General features: G+C 52.5%; 1 protein-coding gene and 1 non-coding gene across 6 annotated transcripts in view; one reads left to right on the top strand and one right to left on the bottom strand.

Annotated features, from left to right (window-relative positions):
* The window catches only part of SERHL2 (serine hydrolase like 2), a 55792-nt gene that overhangs the window by 4623 nt on the left and 27378 nt on the right, over positions 1 to 23791 (bottom strand). For 2 of the 5 annotated variants that reach the window (XM_034948871.3, XM_055105403.2), the window contains exons 2-10: positions 21163 to 21302; positions 15587 to 15736; positions 15329 to 15442; positions 14969 to 15010; positions 14587 to 14606; positions 14081 to 14155; positions 12217 to 12326; positions 10430 to 10509; positions 3400 to 3434 (exon numbers count right to left, since the gene is read on the bottom strand). In XM_034948871.3, coding sequence (XP_034804762.3) covers positions 3400 to 3434; positions 10430 to 10509; positions 12217 to 12326; positions 14081 to 14155; positions 14587 to 14606; positions 14969 to 15010; positions 15329 to 15442; positions 15587 to 15736; positions 21163 to 21205 — 669 coding nt within the window. In that variant the 5' untranslated portion in view covers positions 21206 to 21302. Of the gene's footprint in view, positions 1 to 3399; positions 3435 to 10429; positions 10510 to 12216; positions 12327 to 14080; positions 14156 to 14586; positions 14607 to 14968; positions 15011 to 15328; positions 15443 to 15586; positions 15737 to 16633; positions 16845 to 21162; positions 21303 to 23791 lie in introns of those variants that run through there. The other 3 variants (XM_003805177.5, XM_034948872.3, XM_034948873.3) reach the window with 3 other exon arrangements.
* On the top strand, positions 729 to 833 carry LOC112438182 (U6 spliceosomal RNA). Its single transcript, XR_003026660.2, has one exon. It is a non-coding gene; the product is annotated as a U6 spliceosomal RNA (small nuclear RNA).

Raw genomic sequence — 23791 nt, 5'->3', positions numbered from 1 at the left:
CTATCCCTAGTTCTCAGCACATGGAGTGCAGAGGAAAAGCTTCATAAATGCAGCTGAGTGGATTAATTCCGGGAAGCTCCCGTAAGGACCAGCTCCACTAAGTCACACCCGATACTCCTCCACCATTGTGAATATAAAATTGCTATGAACGCACACACACACACCAGTGAAAACTCACTGCCCTGTTTCCACCCTGGCCCTCCAGCTATTTTCTGCTTCTCAGACTAAAATGACCCGAAGTGCCTTCCCTGAAACGGGTTCCCATACTGTTCCCAAGGCCTGCGTGTTCTCATATGTCAGCTGCCACATCTCACAGCAGGGTGTGACCAAGCCTTTCGGGCCTGCACACAGGAGGGGCTTCCTCGGCACAAGGTGAACAGGCAAACTTGACCCTGTCTCTACTAAAGATATGAAAATTAGACTGGGCACAGTGGCTCACGCCTGTAATCCCACCATTTTGGGAAGCTGAGGCGGGTGGATCGTCTGAGGTCAGAAGTTCGAGACCAGTCTGGCAAACGTGGTAAAACCCCATTTCTACTAAAATTACAAAAAATTAGCTGGGCGTGGTGTCAGGCTCCTGTAATCCCAGCTACTCAGGAGGCTGAGGCAGGAGAATTGCTTGAACCCGGGAGGCAGAAGTTGCAGGGAGCCAAACTTGGGCCACCGCACTCCACCCTGGATGACAGAGTAAGACTTGGTCTCTAAATAAATAAATAAATAGAATGTAGGTGCTTTGCTTCAGCAGCACATATACTGCTAAATTGGAACAACAAAGAGATGATTAGCGTGGCCCCTGTGCAAGCGTGATATGAAAATTTGTGAAATGTTCCTTTGCAAGAAAAAAAAAAAATTCACATCACCTGAGGTCAGGAGTTCGAAACCAGCCTGCCCAACATGGCAAAACCCTGTCTCTACGAAAAATACAAAAAATTAACCCAGCATGGTGGAGGGCGCCTGTAATCTCAGCTACTTGGGAGGCTGAGGCAGGACAATCACTTGATCCCAGGAGGTGGAGGTTGCAGTGAGCTGAGATCCCACCACTGCACTCCAGCCTGGGTGACAGAGTGAGACTGTCTCAAAAAAAAAAGAAAGAAAAAATTTATGAAAATGATTTTTTTTTTTTGAGACAGGGTCTCACTCTGTCTCCCAGGCTGGAGTGCAGTAGTGCGATCTCAGCTCACTGCAATCTCCACCTCCCGAGTTAAAGCGATTCTCCTGCCTCAGCCTCCTGAGTAGCTGGGACTACAGGTGTGTGCCACCACGCCCGGCTAATTTTTGTATGTTTTGGTAGAGACGGTTTCACCATGTTGGCCAGGCTGGTGTTTAACTCCTGGCCTCAAGTGATCTGCCCGCCTTGGCATCCCAAAATGCTGGGATTACAGGCATGAGCAACTGCAGAAACTTAAACTTAGCTGGCCAGAAACTTAAAAAATAAAAGAGAATTTTGGGCCAGCCCCATCTTGGAATGTGTATCTTCTGCAATTTAGTTTATGTCCTAACGAAGTCTTTCCATCCCTGGGAAGCCTCCTCCTTCCAGCATTATGGGTGATCACAGCTCCCACTACAGAACAGGTCACATAAGACATGGTCCCTAAGGACAGGGAAGGGGGCATCTCCAAAAGCCAGATTGACTAGGATCTGGCAATAAACTCCCACCATGAAGGTCAGCACACACAAGGGACAAACCACCAGTGAGTGAGCCTTAGTGGGTAGGGAGGACCACCCAACAGCTGGTATTGTTTGTCTAGAAAAACAATTACAGTAGCTGGCTGCAGTGGCTCACACCTGGAATCCCAGTACTTTGGGAAACTGCGGCGGGAGGATAGCTTGAGCCCAGGCATTCAAGACCAGCCTGGGCAACATGGCAAGACCCTGTCTCTACAAAAGTAAAAAACTTAGCTGGGTGTGATAGCACACACCTGTAGTCCTAGCCACTCGGGAGGCTGAGGTGGGAAGATCACTTCAGCCCAGGAGGTTGAGGCTGCGTGAGCCATGATTGAGCCATGGCACTCCAGTCTGGGTGACAGAGGGAGACCCTGTCTCTACAATTCAAATAGACCCAACACTGTGGCTCATGCCTGTAATCCCAGCACTTTGGGAGGTCAAGGCAGGCAGATCACCTGAGGTCAGGAGTTCGAGACCAGCCTGGACAACATGGTGAAACCCCATCTCCACTAAAAACACAAAAATTAGCCAGGTGTGGTAGTGGGTGCCTGTAATCCCAGCTACTTGGGGGCTGAGACAGGAGAATCGCTCGAACCTGGGAGGCAAAGGTTGCAGTCAGCTGAGATAGTGCCATTGCACTCCAGCCTTTGCAACAAGAGCGAGACTCTGTATCAATAATAATAATAATAAAATTAAAGAAAAATCGAACTTTTAAAACATAAAAAAGAAAAAAAGAAAAGAAAATGAATCACTACCTGACACCATGCTCAAGAACAAATCCCACATGATCAAAGACAAACAGGTTAACATTCCCGGACCATTGGCTGACGCCCTGGTCCAAGCCTCATCTCTTGGCCTGGGCCTGGGCAGCAGCTCTCAGCGGTCTCCCTGCAGTTAGAGCGTCCCCACCTCTAATGACAATGTCTCACATGTGTCCAGTGTTCTACCATTTTTTAACAATCACAAAATAGCACAGGCCATGAGCACCTGAAGCGACAGCACTGTGCGAGGCCACTCAACACACATGACCTCACCTAGTCTCGACAACAACCCTTCAAAGGCAGGCCCAGGGCTTGGCTCCCCTAGCCAAGCTGCTCAGAAACCAGCTGAGCGAATGAAAGCACTTTCTTTTTGCACGTGAGACAACCAAGGCTCAGAGAGGGTAAGCACCTTGCCCAAGGTCCTACAGCCCCTCACTGGCAGAGATGGCCAAGTTTCTATTAATACAAGTGCTCCAGTGACACAGGCCTCCAGATGGGGCGCTGTTTTTTGAGAGCCATTGTCATCCTGCCCCCTCCCCTCTTTAATCTTCACAGCCTCTATCAGGAATTCCCCTCTCAACAGATGCACCGAGCTGACTTCGAGCTTTTCCCTGTGCAGCAGCCAGTGCCTGGGATGTCTCCCTCCTCTCCTCACCTCCATCGACTGTATTTAATGCCACTGAAGTGCACACTTACAAACGGTTAAATTGACAATCATAAAGTATTATGTTAGCTATGTAATTTCTTTTTTTTTTTTTCTTGAGATGGAGTCTCGCTCTGTCGCCCAGGCTGCAGTGCAGTGGTGCTATCTCGGCTCACTGCTGCCTCCCATTCAAGCGATTCTCCTGCCTCAGCCTCCTGAGTAGCTGGGATTACAGGCGTAAGCCACCACGCCTGGCCTGTAATTTTCAAAAACGAAAAAGACACTAACAGACAAACCTTGGCGGGGGACCCGGAGGCCAGCGGTACTCACCCAGGCGAGCCTCTGGTCTCTGTTCAGAACCAGACCTGGAGGCGGAAGCACAAAGACAGCAGCGTCAGTGCTGTTCGTCAGGGTCAGGGGACACTCCGTGACTTTGCTGGAACCCCCCAGGCCTTTCCAGCCAGGGCCCATTTCTCCCACCTGCCCCCGACGTCCTCAGCTGCCCAGGACTCCCTGTCCTGGGGTCCAGCTGGAGCAGGGCTCGACCACGGCCACCTGGCCGCAGACCTGTCAGCCCACATGGGCCCTCACCGGCCACCCCAAAGGGCCGGTGCAGAATGAGGGCGGGAGCTTAGGCTAATAGCCTCGTGGACAGTGGAGCTCTCGTCTCTGACAAACTCATTCATTCCTTTAGTCACTAGGAAGAAGCACATAAGTACCAGTGGTGTCACTGGTTGTGGTGAGCTGAGATCCTGCCACTGCACTCCAGCCTAGGCGACAGAGCAAGACTCTGTCTCAAAAAATCAAACAAAAAACACTAAAAAACCATACATATATGATATACCAACAAGATTTTTTTGGTGGGGGGCCTAAACCACCTGATTCTAAAGTTCACGTGGAAAAATTACACAGGTAAGAATAGCAGGTCAGGCACCTGTAATTCCAGCACTTTGGGAGGCCGAAGTGGGAGGATCACTTGAGACCAGCGTGGGCAATGGAGCAGGACCCCATCTCTACACAAAAAAACTAAAAAATTAGCCAAGGCCGGGCATGGTGGCTCAAGCCTGTAATCCCAGCACTTTGGGAGGCCGAGGCAGGCAAATCACGAGGTCAGGAGTTCAAGACCAGCCTGGGCAATATGGTTAAACCTGGTCTCTACTAAAAATACAAAAATTAGCTGGGCGTAGTGGCGGGTGCCTGTAATCCCAGTTACTCAGGAGGCTGAGGCAGGAGAATCGCTTAAACCCGGGAGGCAGAGGTTGCAGTGAGCCGTGATCGAGCCACTGCATTCCAGCCCAGGTGACAGAGTGAGACTCCGTCTCAAAAAAAAGAAGAAAAGGATGTGAGGGTGATCTGGCTGCGACATCTGTCACCCCATTGATTGCCAGGGTTGATTCGGCTGATTGGCTGGCTAGGCAGGTGTCCCCTTCCTCCCTCACCGCTCCATGTGCGTCCCTCCCGAAACTGTGCGCTCGGTCGAAGAGGACAGCCATCCCCGATAGAGGAGGACCGGTCTTCAGTCAAGGGTATACGAGTAGCTGCGCTCCCCTGCTAGAACCTCCAAACGAGCTCTCAAGGTCCATTTGTAGGAGAACGTAGGGTAGTCATCCCATCACCCTTTGCTCTCTTTTCGGACTTGGCCCGCCTGCACCCAGGTGAAATAAACAGCCTAGTTACACACACACACACACACACACACTAGCCGAGCATGGTGGCACACTCCTGTAGTCCCAGCTACTGGGAAGACTGAAGTGGAAGGGTTCTTTGAGCCCGGGAGGCAGAGGCTGCAGTGAGCCGAGATCCTGCCACTGAATCCAGTCTGGCCAACACAGCAAGACCCTGTCTCAAAAAGGAAAAGAAAAAAGACTAGTAGAAAAACTCTGTTAAAGAGCCATGAAGGGAGACGGTCCCGTCAGACATGAAAATCCTCAGGCTGGGTGCAGTGGCTCACGCCTGAAATCCCAATACTTTGGGAGGCCAAGACAGGTGGATGACCTGAGGTCAGGAGTTCGAGACCAGCCTGGCCAACATGGTGAACCCCATCTCTACTAAAAATACAAAAATTAGCCAGGCGTGGTGGTGGGCACCTGTAATCCCAGCTACTTGGCAGGCTGAGGCAGGAGAATTACTTGAACCCAGGAAGTGGAAGTTGCGGTGAGCCGAGATTGTGCCATTATACTCCAGCTTGGACGACAAAAGCAAGACTCCGTCTCAAAAAAAAGAAAAAAAAAAATCCTGTGTCGGGCCTCAGTTTAAAATGTGTGGTACAGTAAGATCATAGGCAGGCAGTCAGAGACAGACCCAAGTACAGATGGGCATTCAGTGTCTGACCAAGGCAGCCCCTTACATGAACAGGGTAAAGATAGACTTGTCTAAAAATGGCATTAGGCACCTGAGGAGCCATCTGGAAAAAGATGAAGTCAGATGCAAACCTCACTCTGTATACTAGATAAGGATCCAATGTAGTAAATATTTAAATGCAAGTGCTAGACCCAAAATAATATTAGTATCAAGCATGACCTTTCAACTATGACTCAAATTCCAGAAGCCATACAAAAGACATCTTTTCTTTTCTTTTTTTTTGAGACAAAGTTTCACTCTTGTTGCCCAGGCTAGAGTGCAATGGTATGATCTCAGCTCACTGCAACCTCCACCTCCCAGGTTCAAGTGATTCTCTTGCCTCAGCCTCCCGAGTAGCTGGGATTACAGGCATGCGCCATCACGCCCTGCTAATTTTGTATTTTTAGTAGAGACGGGGTTTCTCCATGTTGGTCAGGGTGGTCTCGAACTCCCAACCTCAGGTGATTCACCCACCTCAGCCTCCCAAAGTGCTGGGATTACAGGCATGAGCCACTGTGCCTGGTCTAGAAATCTGTGTTTTTACATAAAATCTTTTTATTTAAAATAATAGCCCTTCTGCTGTGGCCCTTGGGCCCTTCCTCCAAAAAATAAAAAGAGTATAATAAAAGATAAATAAAATGTGGGCAATCTATTCAAAATTCCCATGCCAAATGTTTTTGATTAAACTGCACAAGTTAAACAAATTATTATCTGCAACCTGTATGCAGTCCAGCTTATGAGAAAGATTTGAGCCTCCCCCACAGCACAGGGCTTCAGGGGCCAGATATTTTTGTTTTGTTTTTAAGACAGGGTTGGCTGGGCATGGTGACTCACACCTGTAATCCCACCATTTTGGGAGGTCGAGTCAGTAGGATCGCTTGAGTTCAGGAGTTCGAGACCAGCCTGGGCAACATGGCGAAACCCCATCTCTACAAAAAAATACAAAAATTAGCCAGGTGTGGTCTGCACACCTGTGGTCCCAGCTACTCAAGAGGCTGAGGTAGGAGGATCGCCTGAGCCCATGAGGCCAAGGCTGCAGTGAGCCATGGTCACGCCACTGCATTCCAGCCTGAGTGACAGAGCAAGACCCTGTTGAAAACAACAACAAAACAACAACAACAAAAAAGACAGGGTCTTGCTAGAGTGCAGTGGCACAATCAAGGTTCAATGCATCCTCCGACTCCTGAGCTCATGTGAGTCTCCCACTTCAGCCTCCCAAGTAGCTGGGACCACAGGTGTGCCACCATGCCGTTTATGTTTGAATTTTTTGTAGAGATAGGGGTGTCTTCCTATGTTGCCCAGGCTGATCTTGAACTCCTGGCCTCAAACAGTCCTCCCACCTGGACTCCCAAAGTGCTGGAATTACAGGCATGTGTGAATATGCTTGGCCAGGGGCCAGACTGACACAGACTGTCCCTCTATCCTTAGGGCACCCCAGGCAGAGTGGGCTCCTCCCTCCTTCATGGGAACACCTCAAGATGGTTTCCAGAAAGCCAGTATTGTGGGGCTTGAACTTAGATGAGAAGATAAAGAGCTCATCTCTGCTGCTCTCTCCCCATCCTGCACCACCAGCTCACACCTCCAGGCCTGTCCTACCAGCTCCTTTCTCCTCCTGGAGTCCGTGGGAGCAGCTCCTGTACCTTCACTGCTTTGCTCAAAAGTCACCTTCTCATGAGGCCCACCCAGACCCTCCTATTCAAAAGAGGAAGTGGAGCTGCAGCCTCTCCCAACAATGCTCGCTGCCCTCCCCACTCTGCGTCCTCCACGAGCCCTCCCCTTCTCACGCACTCTGTAACCCACCCAGAGAACCTCACACATAAGCCAGCGGGCTCCTGAGGCTCCCAGCAGCCAGAGAGGTGGGAACAGATACTCCCTCACAGCCCTCAGAAGGAACCAGCCCTGCCGAGGCCTTGACCTTGGACCCTGAACTCCGGAACTGTGGGGGAATGTGTCTTGGTTGTTTAAGCTCCAGATTCTGGAGGGATCAGGTTGGATGATGGGGGCGGGGAAGGGAAGTTATCCCAGTTCAGAATAGAATGTGAACGCTCAGGTGCTCTGGGGTTGGAGGGAAGCATTTGGGAGGAACCTACATTGTCCTTGAGGCACTGGATGAGGGGTTCTGGCTGGGTACTGTCTTCTTTTAGGTTAATGCTGGGTCCCAAAAGGCCACAACTGCTGCAGAGGGCTTGTCTGCACACAACGTTCCAGCCAGCTGACCACTTCCCCAGACCCAGGGGTCACCTCTTTCTCAGCCCTCCCTCTTGCCTGTTCCCTCACCCACCTGACACCCACATAGGGGTGCCTGGTCAGCATCCTGCATTCACTGTTTCCTGTGACCTGGGCCTAATCGAATTCCCCGGCCTCATTCCAGATTAGCTCACTTCTGTGCCTGGGGCTCCCTAGGTCAGCCATCTGTGAGGCATGTCCAGGAAGCCTGGGCCCGGGGTCCTTGACCTCCCCTCCCCATGATGGGTTTCCAGGGAGGCAAGATAAAGTTTCACCCAAGATGATCACAAAGACCCAACTGGTCCCAAACTGGCGACCCGAGGCCAAAACAGCCCACAGGTGCCACTCCTTAGACCCTCAGGGGATGCTGTCCATTTCTGGACTCAAGATAACTAAAAATACTCACCTCAGCAGATCAACTGCAGAGCTGAGCAACTGGTAATTCTGGCCACAGGAGACTGAATTCCCACTTGATTAGCACCGGCCCAGCTGCCTACCAGGGTGGGCTGCCTCCAGCTCCAAAGTCCCTACACAGCCCATAGCCTCCCTCCCGGCCTGCACCCTCAACTCCACAACACGCCCCCACCCCCGCCCCCAGGTGCCCCTACAATGTTGGGGCCTTTACGTAGTTGTATGTAGCCTAGAATTTTTCGTTCGGTTAGCATTAGGAATGCTATTGCGATTAGGACAGGTACAATGAGGAGTAGGAGGTTAGTCATGGGTGTGTTGTTAAGAAGAGGAATTGAACCTCTGATTGTAAAGTTTTAAGTTTTATGCGATTACCGGGCTCTGCCATCTTAACAAACTCTGTTCTTGAGTGGGTGTAGATGTGGTGTTAAATTGAGATAATATCATTTATTGGGGAAGGCGCTTTGTGAAGTAGGCCCCATTTCTCTTGTCCTTTCGTACAGGGAGAAATTTAGAACAGATAGAAACCGACCTGGATTACTCCGGTCTGAACTCAGATCACGTAGGACTTTAATCGTTGAACAAACGAACCTTTAATAGCGGCTGCACCATCGGGATGTCCTGATCCAACATCGAGGTCGTAAACCCTATTGTTGATATGGACTCTGGAATAGGATTGCGCTGTTATCCCTAGGGTAACTTGTTCCGTTGGTCAAGTAATTGGATCAATTGGATGTAATAATTCGCTTTGACTGGTGAGGTCTTAGCATGTGTTGCTCGGAGGTTGGGTTGTGCTTAAACTCCAGCACCACAACCCTACTACTATCTCGCACCTGAAACAAGCTAACATGACTAACTCCTCTAATCCCATCCACCCTCCTCTCCCTAGGAGGCCTACCCCCACTAACCGGCTTCTTGCCCAAATGAGTTATCATCGAAGAATTCACAAAAAATAATAGCCTCATTATCCCCACCACCATAGCCATCATCACTCTCCTTAACCTCTATTTCTACCTCCGCCTAATCTACTCCACCTCGATTACACTACTTCCTATATCCAATAACGTAAAAATAAAATGACAATTTGAACATACAAAACCTACCCCCTTCCTCCCTACACTCATCACCCTTACCACACTACTTCTACCCATCTCCCCTTTCATACTAATGATCTTATAGAAATTTAGGTTAAACACAGACCAAGAGCCTTCAAAGCTCTCAGTAAGTTACAGTACTTAGTTTCTGTAACAACTAAGGACTGCAAAACCCCACTCTGCATCAACTGAACGCAAATCAGCCACTTTAATTAAGCTAAGCCCTTACTAGATTAATGGGACTTAAACCCACAAACATTTAGTTAACAGCTAAACACCCTAATCAGCTGGCTTCAACTAGGCCATCTCCCTCCAGCTGTTCCCTCACCTTGGGAGAGCTGCTTCCTGGACCACTGCTCTGAAGCAGGCCCCGCCATGAGCCTCTTCTAGAGCACCATGTATTTCCTTCATTACATCTAGAGAATGTCTAACCACTCATGTGCCTGTTCACCTGTTTATCATCTGCTTCTCTTCCAAGAATCTAGGCCTCTGCCCAGACTCTTCCTTACTCAACTCCAGGGGGCGCCATTTGTGCGCAGCAGCCCCTGGAGTTGTGGTGCTGGAGGTCTGGCCCCACTGAGAGAGGGACAGTCGGCTCTTGCTCACTGCAGCCTCACTGAGCCGGGCCTGTAGCAGAGCCTTACAAAAGATTTCTTGGGCCAGGCACAGTAGCTCACACCTGTAGTCCCAGCTACTCAGGAGGCTGAGGTGGGACGATCTCTGGAGCCCGGGAAGTGGAGGCTGCAGTGAGCCATGATGGTGCCACTGCACTGCAGCCTAGGTGACAGAGCAAGACCTTGTCTCATAAGAGAAAAGAACCAAAGAAAAAAAATTCCTGGGTAAAAAGCAAAGTACACAAATCGCCTGTGCCAGAAGCTGCTCTGAAACCAAGGCACACCAGCTCCACCTCTCCATTGTGAAAAGCCTCTCCCAAGTCACTCAGCCCCTGGGACATCCTCACAGCCTGCCTCTGGCGCTGGGCACCCACCCCAGATCCAGCAGAGCATGGCCGTGACATTCACCAACATTTAGTCCAAGACACCTAACCAAACTCTCCCAGAGCGTGGCTTTCTGGGATGTGCAGTAGCTGTATGGCCTCACCCGGGTTGCTTGACAATGCTGAGCCTTGGTTTCTCCTGCTCTAAATGGGATGACAGTGAGGCAGGAGGGGGATTCAGTGAGATGCTGTTTGCAAAGCGCTTAGTATCCTGCCTGGTCTAAGGCAAGTCCTTGACATCCTCGGTAAGAATAGTGACAAATATAAAATGGCCTTGGACAGCAGAGTCCCTTACCTGTGGCCACCTTCGTGGTTCCTCTTTGCAGGAGAAGCTCCCCGCACTCCTCACTCAAGTGGCTATTGCTCTTCAGTAACCTGGGGGGAGACAGAAGGATGCTGGGTGCCTGGAGGCCAATAAAAAGGAGGTCAGATAAAAAGGAGAGGAGGGCCGGGGACGGTGGCTCATGCCTGTAATCCCAGCACTTTGGGAGGACAAGATGGGCGGATCACCTGAGGTTAGGAGTTCGAGACCAGCCTGGCCAACATGGTAAAACCTCATCTCTACTAAAAATACAAAACTTAGCTGGACGTGGTGGCATGTGCCTGTAATCCCAGCTACTTGGGAAGCTGAGGCATGAGAATCACTTGAACCCAGGAGGCAGAGGTTGCAGTGAGCTGAGATTGTGCCACTGCACTCTAGCCTGGGGAACAGAGCGAGATTTGGTCTCCAAAAACAAAACAAAACAAAAAAAGAGACAAGGGCAGCAAAAGGGAGGTCACCCACAAAGTGTGCATGTGTCTCGTGATTTTTTTTTCTTTTTTTTTTTTTGTGAGAGAGTCTTGCTCTGTTGCCCAGGCTGGAGTACAGTGGCGCAATCTGGGTTCACTGCAAGCTCTGCCTCCCGGGTTCATGCCATTCTTCGTTACATCTAGAGAATGTCTAACCCCTCTTCTGGATAGATATTCAGGCGCCCGCCACCACCACGCTCGGCTAATTTTTTGTATTTTTTAGTAGACACAGGGTTTCACCATCTTAGCCATGATGGTCTCAATCTCCTGACCTCGTAATCTGCCCACCTCGGCCTTCCAAAGTGCTGGGATTACAGGCATGAGCCACCGTGCCTGGACCTTGTATTCTTTTTAATTGAGACAGGGTCTCACTCTGTCACCCAGACTGGAGTGCAGTGGCATGATCATGGCTGTCTGCAGCCTCGACCTCCTGGGGCTAAGCAATCCTCCCAACTAAGGCTGCTGAGTAGCTGGGACCACAGGCGTGTGCCACCACGACCAGCTAATTTTTTTTTTTTAAATACAGGGTCTCGCTATCTCGCTCAGGCTGGTCTCTAACTCCTGGGCTCAAGCTATCTTCCCACCTCAGCTTCCCAATGTGCTGGGATTACAGGTGTGAGCCACTGCGCCTGGCCTGTGTCCCATGTTTCAATGGCATGTTTACAGCGGCAGGGTGTGTGTGTGGGTGTGTGTGCGCGTGCGTGTGGTGGGGCAGTGGGGGGCTTCTCCTCCTTCAGACAACAAGTATGTGTGGAGCTCTGACCTACCAGGCCCACCGCCAGATGCAGGAGGCACAAAGATGACCAAATCAGCCATAGTGGGGGTTGCGGGGCTCACAGGCCTCGGGAAACAGAGGAATCAATAGGCTCTTATTGGACGGTGTGGTTACCTGCAGGGCAAGGAGGGACAGCTTGCCTGGGGGTGTCAGGGCAGGGTTCCCAGCTGAGGCCCCAAGGAGTGGGGAAGCCAGTGAGCAAGCACAGGGGAGAATTCCAGGTAAGGGAGCCCAGGCTGGAGTCCCAGAGGGGAGAGAAGGCGTGGAAGCAGCATGTGCTTGGGGGAGAGGCGGGTGCGTGAGAGGTGTGGGGAGGGTATTGGAAGTAAGGGGCATGGCTGGAGCAGGGCCAGAGGGAAAGGAGATAACGTCCCTGAAGACCCTGGGAAGCCTGGTGCTCAGCGTGACCCCAGGGAGAAACAGGCTTGTTGGGTGAGAGGGAGAAAGAAGCTTCCCCACGTCTCACGGGGTGTCCTCCCCTGGACCCCACAAGCTCCCCGTCCACACCGGGCACCCACCTCTGCAGCAGCTGCTTCAGGCTGAACGCGTGCGAGGGCTCCTGGGAGGCCTCTACCTGCAGCACGTGCTGTATGGCTCTCCGCTTGTAGGTCAGCAAGTTCTCCATTTCCTAAGGAGGCACAGTTGGCTGGTGGGCAGGGATCCAGGCTGCAGACGAGGTCTCTGCCCCTCCTAGCCCTGCCCTCTGCTGTCAGCTGAGCCCCTCTCGGCAAAGGGGCACACAGCCCCAGCCCTGGCTAGTCAACCCCATGATTCTGAACGAGTCTTTGCTTCGCCTCAGTCACAGCCAGCCTGGTCTTGCCTGCGGCCAGGGACAGTTGAAGAGATCAGGTGGGATGATGGAGAGGAAGGGGAATCTCTGTCAACTGCCAAGTGCTTTGCAAAGGCATGAAATTAGGGTCCGGAGGCCACGAACCATCTGGGGTTGGCAGTTTCATCTGGTTCAACGAATGCCATCATTCTCAGTGGCAGAAAGGGACTGGCAGAAAGGGCGCAGTTCTGGGGCTTCCAAGCTCCCCCACGATGTGTGGCTCACTCTGTGAGGACAGCCTCAGGCCCACTGCCCGGGGCTGCAGAGGGGGGCAACTCCCATCTACCCACCCCTGAGAATGGAGCACAAGAGAACTAAATGCCCCTCTTGACTCGCCCAGGAGGAAGCCCCTGGGGGCACTGCACTTGTCAATTCAGTGGGTGAAATGCAGAAAGAAGGGAGTGTCTGCTGTCTGCCATCTGTAAATTGAATCCTTACAATAGCCCCTGAGCTAGCTGAGCTCATGCAAGGAACATTTACTGAGCCCTTACTAGGTGCCAGGATTGGGGATGTGGTGACAGAGATGGACATGATTCTTGTCCTTATGGGATCTGCGGTCATTCTTTTTTTTTTTTTTTTTTTTTGGAGACGGAGTTTCACTCTTGTTGCCCAGGCTGGAGTGCAATGGCGCGATCTCGGCTCACTGCAACCTCCGCCTCCTGGGTTCGAGCGATTCTCCTGCCTCAGCCTCCCAAGTAGCTGGGATGACAGGCATGTGCCACCACGCCCAGCTAATTTTGTATTTTCGGTAGAAACGGGGTTTCTCCATGTTGGTCAGGCTGGTCTCGAAATCCTGACGTCAGGTGATCTGCCCGCCTCAGCCTCCCAAAGTGCTGGGATTACAGGCTTGAGCCACCGTGTCCGGCCGATCTGTGGTCATTCTATGGACAAGAAAACTGAAACTGATGAGACTTGTGTCACAATTGAGAGGCTGAGACCTTGGCAAGAAAATGACAGGATGTCAGAGCTGGCCAGGTCATTGAGTCCAACCTCATTTGACACGTGCGGGAACTAAGGCCCAGAGAGGCAAAGTAACTTGCCAAGGGTCACCCAGCAGGTAAACCAGGCCAGGACTCAGATGCAGAGACAGTACTGGTTATGGGTAGTGGTGGTCAGAGGGGTCAGTCCTTGTTCCTTCAGTTCACATTTAGGGCTGTCATGTGTGGTGGTGCAATGTGGACACAGTGCAAAGGCATTCGACTGGGTGTGAGTGCAGTGTGCCGGCCCAGCTGTGTGCCCTAGAACATCTTCCACCCACGGCTGCTGCCCTCTTCCATTGCCTGCCACTGCGTGATCAGCCTGGCATTCTGCAGATCCCAAGCCACACATCCAGTTTCTAGGGAGTACCCCCACACCCCTTGTCCTGACCACTGCTAGGGGTATAAGCAGCAGAAGCCTGTCATCTGTTGGGGAGCGGGTCCCTGACTCCCCTTTCCCACCCTCTGCCGCCTCCTCCTGCTTCCCTAGTGTCCACCAAAGGAGACAGGGCTGGGAGCACTCCCCGGGGCCCAGGTCCTCCCTAATGACAGCATGCACGAAAGCCCGCTTCTCACATCTGATTCCAGGAGAAAGAGCGGCGTGTCCAGCAAGATAAGTTTATCCACCATCTCGGGGAAGGTACAGGAAAACTGTGAGGATGCCAAAAGGGGAGAATAAATAGGGGGAAGAAGGAAAGGACACTCCCGCCTTTCCCTGGGGACCCTAGAGTTCCCTGAAACATCTTTTAGGCTGGGGGGAGGGTGCTGACCAAGAGGCCAGAGGAGAATCTTCTATCCTATGGTGTGCCTTCCCCCACCACCCCTAAGTCTGCACCCAGCACTGAGCTCCAGACCTTGGTGATGGCTGGACTCCAGGGTGCTGTGGGACCGGGTATGGGGGTGTGGAAACATGAACTCTACCAGGAGTCTCCACCGTTTACACCAACTTCCTGGTATAACGACTATCACTGTGACAGGAGGAGGCACTTTCTGTCCCAGGTACCTTCTCCTTCCTCCTTTGTGCTCCCCTCCCCACCCCACCCAAGGGAGCCCCAGTTGGCCAGACAAAGCCATCTACTCACCATTCCACCCACGACGCCACCTGGGGGACAAGAGAGCTGTGGGTGACATTCCCTCACTCCCTCCCCAGCTGCATACCTTAAAGCTTCTTCCCACCAGTGGTGGAGGGAGAGGGGGGCTCCAAATGGGTGGCTGGGGGCTCAGCATCTGGGCCATGATCGCCCCTTCATCAGACCTGACCACTCAAAAGACCACATTTCCCTCATCCCTGTGTCCCTTGCGGCAGTTGCCTGAGGTCAGAGGGTACAGTGGTCAACCTCTGACTGACCCTCTCATCTCTCTTTGCAGATCTCATAAGTGCAGGGGAAAAGGGTGGGGCAGCAGCTCCTATCCTTCCCTCCCAGCCATACTCCGACCCGGTCAGCTCCTGGCCAGTGTACTCACCGAAGCTGTGGCCCAGAATGGAGAATCGATTCCATTTCAAGGCTGGAAATGCAAGGAGCCAGAAGGTCCGGCTGGGCACAGGCTCAGCCCACGATCTCGCTTCTAGTCTCCGGGCTCAGGAAATCCCTTCCCAGCATCTGGGGTGTCCACCCAGGAGACTAGCCTGGAGGACCCACTGGAGGAAGCGAACTCTTCAACTTTCCCAAGATCTCCCGTGAATTGCTGGCAGACCTGGGGCCAGAGCCCAGGCCCCACTCCCAGGCCAGCGCTGCTTCCTGGATCCTACCCCGACTCCAGTGATAAGAGGGGGTGCCCTAGAGCACCCCACACACCGCCGAAAACACACACTCTGTCTCTTACCTGCCGCAACTCTTCGGATCTCACTCACGAAAGTCTGGAGGTAATATGGGACACCTGGGCTGTAATGGGACGAGAGCCCATGACCTCCGAAATCCATGGCAACGTAATAAAAGTCTGAAACAGAGAGAAGCGGGTTGGAGGGTAGGAAGAGGTGTCTATGCCAGCCGTCTCCCTGCCCTCCTCATTCCCCTGCAGGCCTCCCCCCTCACCTTCTTGCCCACTTTCCCCCTGGCCTTCCCTTCAGCCCCAGCCTCACACCTTGCGGGAGAAGAGGGATGAGTCTGTCGAAGGAGTTGGCATTGTCCAGCCAGCCGTGCAGGCAGAGAACTGGAGGGCCCTGCAGGGAGCCCCAGGCTTTGGCTGCGATGTGGCCCCAGGGCACAGCCAGCTTCAGCTCTGAGATCAGACCTGAAAGACACAGCCGGGTCTTTCATTCCTTCATTCATTCATCCATGAAGCTCGTGCTCCCTGAGCCCCTTATCTCTGCCTGATGTGCTTGAGCCAGGGGCTCATGTCCAGAGGGACTCAGACCCTTAGCTGCCCCAGAAGGTTATGGGGAGAGAGTCAGACATGGGTGTGGAGACTCCCAGAGGAGGGACAGAGAAGCTAAGCCGGAAAAACCTGGGACAGGCCTCAGAGCATGCACCCCATTTAAACTGGGGCAGAACCTTCTAGAATGTGCTGGGGCAGGGGCGCTGGTCAGGCCTGGACCCCATCACTTGCTGGCTGGGTAACCTTGGACAAGTTACTAAAATGTCTTGAGCCTCAGTTTCCTTTCCTGTAAAACCGGAGTAAAGAAACAGCCCGTTTCCTAAGCCTTTCCCAAAGGCCAGAGGGGTGCCAAACCCTCACACACGGAGCAGGTGGGACCACTGTCACTCTCCCTCCACAGAGCAGGAAACTGAGGCACTGGGAGCTGCAGTACATGCCCAGGGTCACACTGGGCGACAAGGGCGGAGTGGAAATTTAGGGCAGGCGGTGGGACTCCAGGACACCCCGCCGCCCCCACATCTGGCAGCGTCCTCCGTCTCTGCAAGGCTGGAGACTTGCGCACCCCCGACACCCACGCGCACGCTCGGCTAACTCAGGGGCTCCTGGAACCCTGGGAGGCCACGTGCGGCCGTGTCCCAGGACCCCCAACTCCTGGCCGGTCGCGCTCTCATGCCCCGGGACTGCCGAGGAAGGAGCTGCGACACCCAGGAGGGCGATGCGGTCGGCGAACCCTCCACTCCATCCCGCCCTCTTCTACTGTCCCAACCAGGTGGGTGGGCAGTGGGGCGCTCGCACAAGGCCTCCCCGTCAGACCTGGTGCGGCGTTCTCACTCATCGCTCTCGTCCCGCGAATGCGCTGCTGTCACTCCCTCACGCCTGGCTAGGTCGTAGGAGCAGAGTGACGCCCGCAATTCCGGGCCCTAAGCTGTCCTTCCCCGCCCCGCCCCACCCCAGGCAGGCTACACCTCCACACCTCACGCCCTGCCTTCACCCCGCCCTCCCTGTGCCCTGGCAGGTCCCGCTCCCACAGCCGCCGGCTCCACCCCAGGAAGGTCCACCCCCACTCGCCAGGCCGCGCCCCTACCCGCCAGGCCCCGCCTTCCCGCCACACTGTCCGCGCCCACCGGCTTGGAACCCAGCAGGGCGCCAACCCCTGGGCAGTCCTGATGGCCGCCCCCACGTCCGCGCGGGACCAGACCCGGGGAGCAGCCACAGCGAGTTGGGCCTCTGAATGCTGGCTGGCCCGCGCCGCAGGGCTGAAGGCTACCCTTTGTTTAGTGGCTTACTAGCCCCCTTGACGGACAGCCTGCGTCCACCGTGTCCCCACCGTGTCCTGGGATTCTCAGCAGAGCCTGGCACAAGCCAGTCTTAATAATTGTTGTACAGGCCGGGCGCGGTGGCTCACTCCTGTAATCCCAGCACTTTGGGAGGCCGAGGCGGGCGGATCACAAGGTCGGGAGATCGAGACCATCCTGGCTAACATGGTGAAACCCCGTCTCTACTAAAAATACGAAAAATTAGCCGGGCGAGGTGGCGGGCGCCTGTAGTCCCAGCTACTCTGGAGGCTGAGGCCGGAGAATGGCGTGAACCTGGGGGGCGGAGCCAGCAGTGAGCCGAGATCGCGCCACTGCACTCCAGCCTGGGCGACAGCGAGATTCCGTCTCAAAAAAAAATTTTTTTTGTTGTACAGGTGAACAAATCAATGTATAAATTGGGGACGTGGAGGAACCCTCCAGGTGAGGGATTATAAACAGTATCTGCCTGGAAAGGATCGAAAACCCCAAGTTATGAAGAGGATGTTTGGGGTGAGCAGATTCATGCACTAAATCCTACAATGAAAGAGGGAAAGTGCACCCTTTGAGTCTGAAACAGTGGCAAGTCTAGGACAAATAAGTACAAGTACTGGTAGTGAATTCTTTTTTTTTTTTTTTTTTTTTTTTTTTTTTGAAACAGTCTCGCTTTGTCGCCCAGGCTGGAGTGCAGTGGCGCGATCTCGGCTCACTTAAACCTCCACCTCCCGGATTCACGCCATTCTCCTGCCTCAGCCTCCCGAGTAGCTGGGACTACAGGCACTCACCACCACGCCCGGCTAATTTTTCTTGAATTTTTTTAGTAGAGACGGAGTTTCACCGTGTTAGCCAGGATGGTCTCGATCTCCTGACCTCGTGATCCGTCCGCCTCGGCCTCCCAAAGTGCTGGGATTATAGGCGTGAACCACCACACCCGGCCAACTACTGATAGTGATTTCTTATAATTTTATGTTGCCTTGGCATCCATTTTGATAAGATTCAAATTTTTCCTACCAGAAGCAGGGCTCAGTCTGTGGGCGGCAAGCCACCCAGGTGCCGAGGCAAGAGACCGAGGGCACGAGCTGTACCAGTATAATAAAATATATAAAATAAGAATAGTTATACTAGATATAGATCATAGATATGATTATATGTGAATATCATTAATCATTAGTTTGTAGCAATTACTCTTTATTCCAATATTATCATAATCCTTGCTCTACAATCATAACCTAGGAAAAATCAGGCCATACAGGGATAGGAGCTGAGGGGACATAGCGAGAAGTGACCAGAAGACAGGAGTGCAAGCCTTCTTTTATGCCCAGACAGGGCCACCAGAGGGCTCCTTGGTCTAGCGGTAATGCCAGCGTCTGGGAAGACTCCTGTTGCCAAGCAGACCGTGGTCTAGCGGTAGCATCAGTGCCAAGGAGAAACACCTGCTACTTAGCCGACCGGGAAAGGCAGTCTCCCTTTCCCCGGGGTAGTTTAGAGAAGACTCTGCTCCACACCTCTTGTGGAGGGCCTGACTGATTGCCCACAGTTATCTGGAGGCCTAACCGTCTCCCTGTGATGCTGTGCTTCAGCGGACACACTCCTGTTTCACTTTCATGTTCCACTCTGTACACCTGGCTCTGCCCTCTAGATAGCAGTAGCAAATTAGTGAAAGTACTAAAAGTCTCTGATATGCAGAAATAATGGCGTAAGCTGTCTCTCTCTCCTCTCTCTCTGCCTTGGCTGCCAGGCAGGGAAGGGCCCCCTGTCCCACGGACATGTGACCCACGTGACCTTATCTATCATTGGAGATGGCTCACACTCCTTACCCTGCCCCTTTGTCTTGTATCCAATAAATATCAGCACAGCCTGACATTCGGGGCCACTACCGGTCTCTGCGTCTTGGTGGTAGTGGTCCCCTGGGCCCAGCGGTCTTTTATCTCTTTGTCTTGTGTCTTTATTTCTACAATCTCTCATCTCTGCACACGGGGAGAAAAACCCACTGACCCTGTGGGGCTGGTCCCTACACAGTCACCCTTGGCAGTTTCCAGGTCTACACCACACCCAAAGGACTGCAGAGATAAGAAGTTAGAGGCCTGACAGGGTGGGAATAGGCTCAGGTCTGTAATCCAAGGCAGGAAGATTGCTTGAGGCCAGGAGTTCGAGACCAGGGCTGGGCAACATAGTGAGACCCACCCACCCCCACCACCACAACCACTAAAAAATAAAATAACACTTAGAGGCATCTCTTCTGCCTAGCAGACTGCACTCCTGCTTTTCTGGTGCTTCCTTTAAAAAGAACAGTCAGGCATTTGGTCAGCAAACTTATTGACCCATGATCATTCCCTTCTATCTGCTGTTAGTTGCCACGCGCTCTTTCTGCCTGACTCTTCACTCCTGCCTCCCGTGACCAGGGACGAGGACTTCCCTCCAGTCTCATTACACTTTCCTTGCCCAGGTTCTGTATTAAAAATCTCTGGACTTGTTTCCTCCTGCGGTGGTGGGTTGGATTTGCACTTTCCATCAGAACAACCAGGGGCTGCCCTAGGCCGGGCTCCCGGTGCCAGAGCAATGGTCAGGCAGCATAAACCAGACATGGGTCTCACCAGAGCCACTAGGGCCTTTCCCATGTGAGGGACCTCTGGTCATAGGTCAGACACTAGGCATGAGGTTGTCCACTAGTTACAAGAAGTATCCTGTGAAAGGTGCACTGCACACATCCACGTCTAGCCCCCTACCTTTCTGCTTAGGGCAGGTTGCTGGCTGCTCTGGTACTGGAAGCCCAGTTTAGCTGGGGGCTCTCAAAACAGGACTTCCTGTTCCTTCACTACCATTTGCTAGTTGGAAGCTCTGGGAGTCAATGGGACGTGGTCCCTCGAGCTCCAGTCCAGCAGCGCTCATGAGTGGCGAGCTACAGTACAGCACGCTAAGGTGGGGAAAGATCTTTACAGCGAGTTCTCCCTGGACCGGGACAGGGGAGCCAACCCCTGGAGACAGAGAAGATGTTGGGCTGCAGAAGTTAAGGGAGCTTCCCGGTGGAGCCGCAATGCAGGGAAGGTTGTCAATGGCTAGAAAAAGTGGGCAAGAGCGGATGATGGACTGGAGCTTGGTGTGGCATTAGGTTACAACAGGCCTTGCATGTGGGGCCGAGGAGCTTGGCCCTTATTCTGAGTGGTGGGTCCCTGGGGAGGCTAGGGGCTGGGAGATGACAAGACTGCTTCTAGAAAGGTCCATGCACGGTACAGTCCATCAGCTCAGTAAACAGTTTGGCTTTCTATGGGCCTGGACCCTTTTACAAGTTATACAAGGGGTCAAAGATCCTGGAGTGACAGAGGCATTGAGGACATGACCCCTATGAGGCGGGTTGGTCTCTTTCCTCTTCTGCCCTGAGGACCCATTGGCAGACCCTCTTCACTGATGACACCAAATTTATGCCTGGGCGCCAGGCTCCAGCCTGACTCCGGGGTGGGGACCTGACCTCCATCTCAACCTGCTGTGGCTCTACCAGCCCCTTCAACACAGACGCACCCACCCCCTCCTCTGTCCAGCAGATTCGCGGCCTCAGTCCCCCACTTCCACCGCCCCCCCGCCCTCATCCTCATCTTCACACTCACATCCTGTTGTCACACCTCAGCCTTTCCCCACCTGCCTCTCTTCACTTTCATTCCTGTGACCCTCCCCGCCTCCCACCCCCTGGGCTGGCTAGCTCGTCGTCACCCCAAGAAGACAAGAGAAATCACTTTGCGCCATGCCACCAGCACCCCCCTGGAGCTCAGCTGTAGCTCCAATCTTACTTCCCTGTGTGGGAGTCCCCGCTGCTTCTCACCGCCTGCTGGAGGGAGGTGGATTCCGGCCCCGGCACGGAAAGCCTTCTCTGGAGCCCCTCTCTCCTTTATACCACATTTAACTCCAGGAATGTTGGGCTGCTCATTCTATGCACCTGCCCCCAGTTTTCACACTTCTGTATCTTTGCTGACGCTGCTCCTTCAGCCCAGAACACCGTTCCCCTTTGCCTTTACCATTGAAATCATACCCTTCTTTTAAGGCATAGTTCAGAATCACCTGCTCCAGGAAGCGCTCTACGATCCTCCCAGGTGAAATGCATCTCCCCATCTCCATTACTGCTGCTGCCACCTGCCTCTCACCCCTACGTGGTGTTGCAGTCCATTGGGTCTGGCTGCCTCTCTGGCTGGATGTCTGCCCTAAAAAGTGGAAAAAGGTCTCATTCAACTTTGTTTTTCCCCATAGCATCTACCAGAGGACCTTGCACACACTAGGGCCTCAATCAATGTCTGCAGGTTGAAGTGGCTGAGAAGTGCTAAGAACATCCTCTCCCAGTCTCCCTGAAAGGGCTCACAAAAGCAGCAGCAAGTGGGGGTGGGGGAGGGCGTGGATTCTGGAGGGCATGGATTCTGGCGGGAATTCTTAAGATCTTATCTTCTCACCCCTTTTTTATGTTAACATAGTAGCCACATCCAGAGACATAGGAGTGTATGAAGTGTTCACATAACCACTTGTGAGAGACAAATGTTTCCCAGGAGTTCCTCCTTCATCAGCAAGACAAGGCCCCTAAGCTAAGTCGGTGAAATAAAAACTGACACTAAATGCAATGTGGTATTCTGGACTGGACCCTGGAACAGACATGGCCAAGAACATTAGGTTTATTTATTTTTTTTGGTGAGACGGACATTTACTGTTGTTGCCCAGGCTTGAATGCAATGGCGCGATCTCGCTCACTGCATTCTCTGCCTCCCAGGTTCAATCGATTCTCCTGCCTTGGCCTCCCGAGTAGCTGGGATTACAGGTATGTGCCACCACGCCCGGCTAATTTAGTAGAGACAGGGTTTCACCGTGAAGAACATTAGATTTAAAGACAAACATACACAGGGGGTTAGCAAATATGTGTACTGTGAAACGTACAGTCATTTATTTATTTTTTTGAGACGTAGTCTCTCTCTGTCGCCCAGGTTGGAGTGCAGTGGCGCGATCTCGGCTCACTACAACCTCCGCCTCCCAGGTTCCAGTGATTTTCCTGCCTCAGCCTCCTGAGTAGCTGGGATTACAGGCACCCTGCACCACGCCCAGCTACTGTTTGTATTTTTAGTAGAGATGGGGTTTCACCATATTGGCCAGGCTGGTCTCAAACTCCTGACCTCAGGTGATCCACCTGCCTCGGCCTCCCAAATTGCTGGGATTATAGATGTGAACCACCGCCCCTGGCCAAAATGTGTAATGCCCAACCTTGTTTTTTCCTTATTCACCTGGCCTTGTTTCTCCCTTAGCTAAGAGAACCAGACAAACTCCATCTTGGCTCTTTCACTGGCAGCCCCTTCCTCAAGGACTTAACTCGTGCAAGCTGACTCCCAGCACGTCCAAGAATGCAATTAACTGATAAGATACTGTGGCAAGCTGTATCCGCAGTCGCCAAGAATTCGTCTGATTGATAACGCCCAAAGCCCCACGTCTATCACCTTGTAATAGTCTTAAAGCCCCTGCACCTGGAACTGTTCACTTTCCTGTAACCATTTATCCTTTTAACTTTTTGACTACTTAACTTCTGTAAAATTGTTTTAACTAGACCCCCCCCTCCCCTTCCTAAACCAAGATATAAAAGTTAATCAAGCCTCTTCCTCAGGGCTGAGAGAATTTTGACTGTTAGCCGTCTCTCGGTCACCGGCTAACAAAGGACTCTAAATTCATCTCAAAGTGTGGCGTTTTTCTAACTCGCTCAAGTACAACAAATGTACAGTCATTAATGAGAGTGTTAATGAGCATGTTTTGCTTTGCTTTACCTTTTTTTTTTTTTCTTTGAGACACGATCTTGCTCTGTCAGGCTGGAGAGCAGTGGCTCAATCCCTGCTCACTGTAGCCCTGAACACCTGGGTTCAAGGGATCCTCACCTCAATCTCCCAGGCAGCTAGGGCTACAGGAATGGACCACGATGCCCAGCTAATCTTTCAAGAATTTTTTTTTTTTTTTGTAGAGATGGGGGTCTGACTACGTTGCCCAGGCTGGTCTCCAACTCCTGGCATCAAGCAGTCCTCCTGCCTCACCCTCCCAAAGCTCTGTGATTATAGGCATGAGTCACTGTGCCTGGCCTACTTTAATTAAAAAAATAAATTTTGGCCAAGCACGGTGGCTCATGTCTCTAATCCCAGCACTTTGGGAGGCCGAGGCAGGCGGATCACCTGAGGTCAGGAGTTCGAGACCAGCCTCAACATGGAGAAACCCCTTCTCTACTAAAAATACAAAATTAGCCGGGCATGGTGGCACATGCCTGTAATCCCAGCTACTCGGGAGGCTCAGGCAGGAGAATTGCTTGAACCTGGGAGGCGGAGGTTGCAGTGAGCACCATTGCACTCCAGCCTGGGCAACGAGAGTGAAACTCCATCTCAAAAAAAAAAAAAGAAGAAATTTTATTTCCCAGTAATGTATTTATCTAAAACATTTTTATATTCAATTTTCTTTCTTTCTTTCCTTCGTTCTTTCTTGCTTTCTTTCCTTTCTCTCTCTCTCCTTCCTTTTTTGAGACAGAGTCTCGCTCTGTTGTTGCCCAGGCTGGAGTGCAGTGGTGCAATCTCAGCTCTCTGCAACTTCTGCCTCCTGGGCTCAAGCAGTCCTGCCACCTTAGCCTCCCAAGTAGCTGGTATTACAGGCATGTGCCATCAAGCCCAGCTAATTTTTGTATGTT

This window comes from Pan paniscus, chromosome 23 (assembly GCF_029289425.2).
Source record: "Pan paniscus chromosome 23, NHGRI_mPanPan1-v2.0_pri, whole genome shotgun sequence".
In the NCBI taxonomy this organism is placed as follows: Eukaryota; Metazoa; Chordata; class Mammalia; order Primates; family Hominidae; genus Pan; species Pan paniscus.
The sequence above is the reverse complement of the archived record's forward strand: the minus strand, read 5'-3'. Positions and strand labels throughout refer to the sequence as shown.